The sequence below is a fragment of the Squalius cephalus genome, assembly GCF_949319135.1.
Source record: "Squalius cephalus genome assembly, chromosome: 13".
NCBI lineage: Eukaryota > Metazoa > Chordata > Actinopteri > Cypriniformes > Leuciscidae > Squalius > Squalius cephalus.
In genome coordinates, this window is record NC_137134.1 from 28,379,375 (window position 1) to 28,389,106 (window position 9,732).

Here is a 9,732-nt window from a genome sequence, read left to right on the forward strand (position 1 = left end):
GACTGAACTGTGAAGTACTGAATTGTGGAGTTTAGACCATTAAAGGTCCCATTGCATGAAAATTTCACTTTATGAAATTGAGTTTCCCTAGCCTGCCTATATGGTCCCCCAGTGGCTAGATGTTTTAATGGGTGCAAACCAAGCCCTGGGTATTTTTGAGAAAATGAAAGCTCAGACGGGCGAGTAGAAATCTTCATAAAGATGGGCATCGGCCAGCTTTTTGACGCGCAGCATTTTTCCAAATGAAGCGCCGCCTTCCCGTAATGCTTTGCGGGCGCGACAAAGTCGCTTGACGTCACCCAGAGGAATATAGTGGAGCGCGGCGCGACAGAAGTGTCGCACGGACAAGTGGATCAGCGCCGTGTCTCTATGAAGCGACAGTGACAGTGCATGTTTCGTTTTGAAGCTGCGAAGCCTCTGTGCCGACGGTCACGTCTAAATATTAGCATTTTTGCATCCACCGTTGGAAAGATATTTAAAAAGAAATCCGAATGTGTGAATATAAAACCACTACAGTAAATTTTAAAACAGACGGAATGTTACTTTCGCTTTTACCACGTGCAATGGCTCCGTCGACACGAGGAAAACACGGCACTTTCCACAGACGCAGCTTCATTAATTCTTCTTCAGTGGAAATGTGAAAATGAAGGTCTTTAACCTGCTCTCATGGAGTGTAAGCCTGCTATTCATTGGTTCTGGTAAGATATTTACACATGGACTCTTTCAGTAAACGATAGGCCTAATGGCGTGTGATGTGGGTGGTGTTGTAGGCTACAGTTTGTATACATTGTTAGTAATAGTCACATTACACTCAAAATAAATGTGTGTGTGTTTTTTTTTAAGTGTACTTTAATGCAGTGTCATACATCAGAACACAAAAGTCCAGCGGACCACTTTTCCTACACATTTTTTTTAAATAAGTTTATAATTAGTTTTTTTTTTTTTCTAGCGGTCCACGGTTTATAATCAGTCACTCATGCAAATATGCCCTTACACTATTCTGGATATAAAAAAATACACAATGCAACCACTCTCATTAGCGGACGAAAATGTTTTTATTAAATACATTTTCAGTGAACAGATTAAATAAATAATACATTTACATGTATCAGATACTTGAATCCAGCGTGACTATTAGCCATATAAATTATATTTTGTACCCTTATGAAAATTAACCATGGTTTTACCCATAGACTGTAAAAAAAAAAAAAAGTAGGTCACCTGTAGGTTGCTGAAGAGCATGAAGCCACAGCATTTGCAGTAAAACCATAGTAGTAGCTAACAAAATGAACCATGGTTTTACTACAACCACCATGGTTTCAACACCTATGGTCACTATAGTCACGATTACCATAATAGTACTCTAGTATTACTGTAGTAGAATGATGGTTTGCAAAAAATAACATGGTTGGTACAGTTTTACCATAGTAAAACCATATAGTGCTTTTCACAATACAAATCATTTCAAAGGAGCTTTACTGAAAATGCATGTTCAAGTCTACAATTGGAAAATATCCTTTAATCAGCTAGAGGTGACTCAATGGAGATCATCTTCTGGCAACAAAGTAATGTTCACATGGCAATAGCTCTAAGATAATTCAAGTCACAAGTTTAAAGTCGTGGTCAGTTAAACAGCCAAAATTATGCTATCCTTTTAACATTTTTAAAGGGCAAGTTAAACCCGCTACTGTTACAATGTTGATAATGTATGTAAATTAACAATGTTTACTCTTTCTCTGAGTTCCATGTACTGATATATCCCTGTGTATTTGTCAGCAAAACTGTCATGCAAACCTTCTCTTAAAGACATGTCCCCGGTTTCACAGACAAGGCTTAAAGGGATAGTTCACCCAAAAATGAAAATTCTGTCAGTAATGACTCACCCTTATGTTGTTCCAACGATGTAAGACTTTCGTTCATCTTCGGCACACAAATAAAGATATTTATGATGAAATCTGAGAGCGTTCTCACTCCTCCATAGGCTTCTATGGGATCGAAACTTGCCGACCCAGAAAAGTTATTTAAAACATTGTTAAAATAGTAGTGCTGGGAAAAATTTAATCGCAATTAATTGCATCGAAAACAAGAGTTTGTGTTTGCATAATATGTGTGTACTGTGTATAATTATTTTGTATATATAAATACACACATATGCATGTATATATTTAAGATTTGTATTTATTTATATATAAATTATATTTATATATAATATAAATTATGTATAAATGTATATACATGGAAATATTTCTTAAATAAATACATGCATATGTGTGTATTTATATATACAAAATAATTATACACAGTACACATGTATTATGCAAACACAAACTTTTATTTTGGATGCGTTTAATCACAATACATTTTTTCCCAGAACTATAAAATAGTCCAAGTGACTGCAGTGGCTCAACCACAAGTTTATCAAGCAACGAGAATACTATTTACGAGCAAAAAACAACAAAAATAACAACTTTATTCAACTATTAATTTTAGTCTGTGTGGGCCTGAATGACTTCACGTAGTGTAACAACGCAGCGCTTCTGTGTTGTACGTCAGAACGTAGGCTCACTGTTGGCCGACGCTGGTCATGTGTGTGATGCGTGTGATGCTGGCCAATGGTGAGCCTATGTTCTGAAAGACAACACCGAAGCGCTGCGCTGTTACACTACGTGAACTCACTCAGAGTCACACACAGAAGAAAATGAATAGTTGAATAAAGTCTTTTTTTTTTTTTTGCACAAAAATGTCCTGGCTCTTCCAAGCTTTATAATTGCAGTGAATGGCCGTTTCTGTTTTGAAGTCCATCAAAGTGCATCCATCCAAAATAAAAGTGCTCCACACAGCTCTGGCGGGTTAATAAAGGCCTTCTGAAGTGAAGCGATGCATTCGTGTAAGAAAAATATCCATATTTAAAACTTTATCGACTAAAATAACTAGCTTCAGGCAGACGGCCGTACGCAAGTCGACCTATGCCAAAAGACTAAAATATATAAAATATAGTTTTGAATATGTCTAAATAGGGCGTACTTAATATCTCATAGCTGCGTTTACATGGACCCTAATAATCCATTTGTAATCAGACTAGTAGCACAGTCGGGGAGAAGCCACGTCAATCAAAATTAATTGGCCATATCAGATTTAAATATTACAATTTTAAGGGTTGGTTTAAGCCTTTTTCTAATCTGTTTCAATAGGACATCTAAACACTTGATTATTTTAACTCCACTTTTAGACATGCACTCGCAAACTTTCCTAAGCAATTCCCCTGCCAGTGCGTTCATCTTTGTCAAGGGGACGGTTTTGACTGAGCGAGCGAGTCTACTCAATAGCTGTGTCTCATTCAGAAGGATGTGTCCTCCGGAGGTCATAGAATGTGCCTCATTTCAGTAAACTAACTATTACATTCCAGTGTCAAAAAGAAAAATTCACAAGGAATAACGGTCAATTGTATAATTGTTACTTTTCTGAACTGAGACATTATTGATGACGCATGTGCCTGACAAATACGAACTCCAGAGGACACAGCTGATATGTATACTTCAGGCAGATCCATTAGACCACAATGCAACATGGTTGTGACTTCACAGCAGATCACGCTTAATTTACCCTCTCTATAACACAGCTGTCGATGCTGTAATAACTTTTTTAAGGATTAAGCCTGAGTTATATATTATGGATTAATTGCATTGTACATTGTGATTGCTAGTGTGCAATGATACATATAAATGTAGGTTTTAGGGGTGTTAAGATGTTAAAGGTCCTCCATGAGACTCGTGTATGTTTGTCTGATGAGTGAATGTGTAAATCATTGATGTTGTTCTGCTGTTTGTTTGAATATGCCATTATCAATCCAGACATATTTATCTACCACTATCTCTATGATCAATAGAAAAACATTTGCACAGCACTTTCCAGTTTTTGTCTCACTATTACAGATGTGATTTATATAATTAACTGTTCATTTCTTTTTTAGGTGTTTCTGATGTTGCGATAGAGAAAGTGTCAGTGGAGGAGGGAGACTCTATCACTCTAAACACTGGTGTTCAAACAAACCAACAAGAGAGAATTAAATGGTATTTTAATGACGATCGTTTAGCTCAAATTTATGGAGATCTCAGTGATGTCTGTACAGATGTTCAGTGTAAAGAGAGATTCAGAGACAGACTGAAGCTGGATCATCAGACTGGATCTCTGACCATCACAAACATCAGAACTGAAGATTCTGGAGTTTATAAACTACAGATCAACAGCCTCATTAAAAGCTTCATAGTTACGGTCACTGGTGAGTGTAATTTAGTTATTCAGTGCCTTTAACTGCAATTTTAGAATAAAGTTCAGTAGTTTTATTTTTATGGTGGGCTGTTTAAAAAAGTGAGCTTTGGCTCAGTATTAAAATATAATTGAGATCATCTCTATCACCTTCACATGAATGTCTAGATGAAACACTTTTAACAAAATGATCACATGCTGTTCACATGAACGTTATTAAAGCCTTATTAGTTCATAAAAAAATTAATAGTCATAATTTACTCTGCCTCATGTTCCAAACCCAAAAGACTTTTGTTCATATTAAAAACACAGATGAAGACTTTTCATGATGTTTCAAAACATCAGAGTTTTGCAAATTATGGTGATTTTTATTTTTTATGTTTTTTTTTTCTTGGAGAGAGGAGGATCATATGACTTGAACTGTCCAATTAACATCAAAATAAAAGCTTGGGCGGGGGATCTTACAAAGTGCATATACTTCAGTCTTAATTCTATGTATTCCTTTGAAAATGTATTAACAACTGAAAGAATGAAAGTTAAGATATAAACAAATACTTCTAAAATGGCCTGTACTGTTGGCATGAATGGGTCTGCTAAAAGCATCCGAAACTGAAGGAATTGATAAAACAATGGCACTGTAAAACAGTTGAAAGATACTGAATGAAAACATGTTTTTTTTTTAGCCGTAATGTGGTGGAAAATAGCAATAAATTAATTTTCCAGCCCTTCAGAGGTGTAATATCAGGTGTCTAAGGGTCTATTGTTATGATCTGTAGAAGAAAAAAACAAACATTTTCACTGGTCTGTCCTGTTGTATATTTGTGTCCCAGTATCCCAGATATGATTTCTAATTTCTAACTGTTAATTTCTTCTTCAGGCTCATCTGGTGTTCAAAAAAACAAAGTGTCTGTGTGTGTGATGGAAGGAGATTCAGTCACTCTTAACACTGATAACTTGATTAAAACAAACCAAGACAGATTTACATGGTATTTTAATGACACTCGAATTGCTCGAATTGTTGGAGATGACAGTCAGATCTGTACAGATGATCAGTGTAAAGAGAGATTCAGAGGCAGACTGAAGCTGGATCATCAGACTGGATCTCTGACCATCACCAACACCAACACCACAGACACTGGAGAATATAAACTACAGATGATTATCAGCAGCGACATCAGTGAAAAGATCTACTGTGTTGATATCCGTGGTGAGTCAGCTAACATTTAAAAGCAGATTATGTGGACCTTTCCACAGAATTAGTTTAAACTAGTCCCACAGTAAGAATAACTAACAAAAACAAATAAGAATTCAGAATGTATTGGATATTTCATAAGACAATTTATCGTTTCCATGTTTGCCAGACGTACTAGCTAGCATTTTTGATTTATTGTCAAATTATCTTAAATTGTCACTACTAAAACACTCACTAATAAACAATCACATACAAGTTATAAGTCTCAATAGTGACATGATAGATTTTTTTAATCAAAAATGTTTAACTAAATTTTATGATTAATAATTGATTTTACATGTTCAGTTTAATTGAATCATAAATCTGACATCAATACATATATTGGACTCATAGAAGACTGCAACCAATGTCATCTTGGCCGTTATGATTAATTATTTTTTTCAAGACAAAGCTTTTGTTCAAAAAGCCCTTGGCAAGTCAACTAGTCAGAAAAGTGGAAAAAAATTTTTTTGTTTGTTCTTGACATTAAGTTTGACCTAGTTTCCTGTTGTCTATTTTACCTGTTGTCTATTTAATTATCTCATTAGTTCTTTTGTTTGCTCTGTGTTTATAAGCCCTGTGTTTCGTCCATTCCCTGTCCTGTCTCGCCAGTGTTTTACATGGTGTATTATTCTGTTTCCTGAGTTTTTCTTGCCTGTTGGATTTATTGGATTAAAGGCGGGTTTTGCTGATCTCCTTCATCTTAGTGTACTTTGTACCGCCACCTGTGACACTATGATGCATAATGACTCTTTTAATTTGTCTCCACATTGTGATTATAATGAAAAGCTTTAATTGTAATGACTTTTTTGTGGATTTGATTTCAGGTTTTCCTGTTGCTGAATTAGAAAAAATAAAGATAAAGTCAGTGAAGGAGGGAGAAACTGTCACTTTATCGACTGGTGAAGTAAAACCCCCAAATGATGTAATGACATGGTATTTTGATTACATTGTCATCGCTGAAATCACTGGAGATCTCAGTGATGTCTGTACAGATGTTCAGTGTAAAGAGAGATTCAGAGACAGACTGAAGCTGGATCAACAGACTGGATCTCTGACCATCACAAACACCAGGACTGAAGATTCTGGACTTTATGAACTGAAGATCACCAGCATCAGCAGCAGCTTCAGCATCTGTCGTCGCCGCCGCCGCAGCATCAGCGTCAGCATCACCAGTGTCAAGAGCTTCAGTGTGTCTGTTATTGGTGAGTATAATTGCGCTTTCCCCTGAGGAATTTTAAAATGTAGTTACAAATATAAAATGCAGTATTTTTAAACCTAGTCTCATTTTCTGTTTTTCTTTACCAATGTCAGATTCAGGTTTGTCTTCAGGAGCTGTAGCTGGAATAGTTGTTGTTGTTCTGCTGGTGTTTGCTGCTGTATCTGCTGCTGCTGTGATTTACTCTCACCTCAAAAGTCAGGGAGTAAGTATTACATACAGCTGATTTAACAAATATATATGATTTGTTGTGCAAAGTGAATATGTAAAAGAGCAGTGGGATGAATACATTTATACATTATTTGTAAGAAATTATAATTAGGTTTATTAATTATAGAGTTGTTTATTTAGCATATGGTGTTACAACACATCTAAGCTCAGGATATAATAATGTACATTGTATAAAATAATATAAAAAAAAAAAAAATATATATATATATATATATTTTTTTTTTTATCATGCAAACAGATGTTCACAGGTAAGGCAGTGTCAAAAACAGTAACTCAAATGATCTCCTAATTAGATGAACAATATGAAAACAAAAGGGCAACTTTATTCAAACAGCTAGTAAGGAGCTCAATAACAATAGACTCTTGTTTATACTTAGCAGTATGATATTTCAAGCATTTTAGATATCCATGTGAATTTTTAACATGTATATATAACATATATATTTGTCTTTCTGAATAGTTTGTGATATTTAAATTACAATAGAACAAAAAGTATTTTGTGTGTTTGTAAAACATCAATCCTGTTCATTTCTTTTAACTGCTGTGAATCTGTGTTTTCTTACAGGTGCCTCGTATCTAGAAGACTCGTCTCTTAATCAGACTAAGGGGCTGGGCAACATGGACAAAAAAAAACATGACATGACAAGCTCTCTGCATTATACAAGTTATTTTGAACCCATTAAATTAAAGCTTGTCTTATGTTTGTTACAAATTAGATTATGCACTTTCCCCACAGCAGCTCACTCTGTCTTCCACTTTTTATTTCTATGCGCTCGCAACATCAAACTACTGTATATTGATATAAACTATAATTGTGTATTGGCAGCAGGCAGCAAGTATTATAGACCATGACATGCAAATGGTTATTTATTGAAAGGGGAAGATCCACCATCATGCCAACCTTGCCAAACTCCGATGACTTAAGCATATTTTACTGGACTGCACTTTCTTCTTTTTTTTCTTCTTTTTTTGTCTTGTGTATGTCTTATGTAGCCATTTGTTAATTAAATTACATGCTAAAATCTACTTTTGCAATGTAGTGCTGCTACCTTCTCTAAAGAAAGATTTATAGGTCACCCTATTGGTCAAAGTTAGAGCCATATTGTGAAGTGTTTTTCTGGTCACTAGATGGCGCTCTGTGTTGTAGCGTACACTTTCCATTTCATGCAGAGGATATTGTAGGTTTGCCTGGTTAACCTCAGTAAGCCCATGCTGCCCCCTACACCATTGTGGGCAAAAGCATCTTCTTACAATGACCTATCATTTATAGTTGATATTTCACCAGTGACATGTTTTTTAAAGGCTTGTAACAATGAGAAGTTGATGTGTGTGTTCCCTGGATGTTGAAAGGACTTTTAATATGGGGTGATCATTCACATGACATTATGGCTTAGGTATCACTTTTGCATTAACTAACATTAATCAATACAATAACAATTGTATTGCTTGTTGTTTGTTAATCTCCATTTTATATATATATATATATATATATATATATATATATGAATATATATATGAAGACTTCAGATGCAAAAGCCTCTAAGTGCCATCTGAAAATTTCTTCTAAAATTGTCATTTTTATCAAGCTTGTATGTTTATGTTCAGTTATTTCACTTTAATGGCATTGAAAATGACCTATTAATTGTCATTAAAGTGAAATTACTGAAACTAAATATACAAGCTTGATAATAACGCTAATTTTAGAAGAAAATTTCAGATGGCACTTAGAGGCTTTTGCATCTGAACTCTTCATATATATATATATATATATTAATTGTTAATTCATGTCAGCTTAAGTTAATAATATTAACAGATACAACTTTTAATAATGTATTAGTTAATTTTGGAATTATCAATAAGATTAATAAATAAAAAATAACACTAAAAATTGGAAATTACTGGTTTTGTGTTGATTCAGCAAAAATCAATGAAAAAAAGTCAGCCCAACTAAATTTAATTCATGTAGTCAACCTATTCCAACATGTTTTTTAATAAAGTTAAAAATATGAGTTCTGTAAGCGAAACTTTGCAAGTTCATCCAAATATTCTGCCAATTTATTAAAGTCGATCTCATTCAGGAACTGCCCTCCCATATGAAAAGCAAATGCTAATTTTGGATTTAAACAATTTTATGTATACTAAGGGAAAATCAAGAGAAAAATGGTGTAGTGATTTTTAGATTTTAAAAGAACATAAATGTGCCTAATGTTTAATTGTAATACTATGTATAATTATATTATTACTATTATTATGAAAACTTGCATATTGCATAATTGTATCTTGTGTACAGCATTGGGCATACACAAGGTTGAAGTTTCGTTAACAGGAGTGAGAGCCCATTCTTAATCTGTTCATGATTGTTTCCTCTCTTCTGTTTTCCTCAACACCAACTCTATTTCTTAAATAAATACAGATGTCTTCCTTCTGATCCTTGGTGCCACTGTTTCTATCATTCTTTCATAACTTTTTCCCAAACAATACTCATCTGGTCACTGGTCTTAACAGTCTGATGTCCTAGTAATTAATTTTTTTTCAAAGCTTGTTTGACTAATGTGTCAACCCTTTCATTTCCCATCATTTCTTTATGTGCAGGGATCCAAATTAATACAACCTCAGTACCATTCTGCTTAGTTCTTGAATGGATACTCATTATTTCATAAAGTAATTCATGATGATTTCTGGTCATACCTAACTTGAGACTACATAACTTGAGACTGAATCACTACAAATAAGTGCTTTGTCCAGTTTACTTTGTTTCACCCATTCTAGACCTATCAGAATAGCA

At 34.4% G+C, this 9,732-nt stretch overlaps 1 protein-coding gene across 4 annotated transcripts; it reads left to right on the plus strand.

Moving 5' to 3' along the window:
• Positions 1 to 291: 291 nt before the first annotated feature.
• LOC307169830 (uncharacterized protein) lies at positions 292 to 9,362 on the plus strand. 4 transcript variants are annotated; one of them, XM_079890662.1, is made up of 7 exons: positions 298 to 698; positions 3,971 to 4,279; positions 5,144 to 5,473; positions 6,325 to 6,399; positions 6,493 to 6,702; positions 6,812 to 6,921; positions 7,513 to 9,360. In XM_079890662.1, the coding sequence occupies exons 1-7, from the start codon at positions 644 to 646 to the stop codon at positions 7,525 to 7,527; spliced, it is 1,104 nt and encodes a 367-aa protein (XP_079746788.1). In that variant the 5' UTR covers positions 298 to 643; the 3' UTR covers positions 7,528 to 9,360. The 4 variants fall into 4 exon arrangements, 3 of the variants coding, with proteins under 3 accessions (XP_079746786.1, XP_079746788.1, XP_079746787.1); XR_013823217.1 differs by having other exon boundaries at positions 336 to 673; positions 6,325 to 6,609; positions 6,653 to 6,702; positions 7,513 to 9,362; XM_079890660.1 differs by having other exon boundaries at positions 292 to 698; positions 6,325 to 6,702; positions 7,513 to 9,357.
• Positions 9,363 to 9,732: the final 370 nt, after the last annotated feature.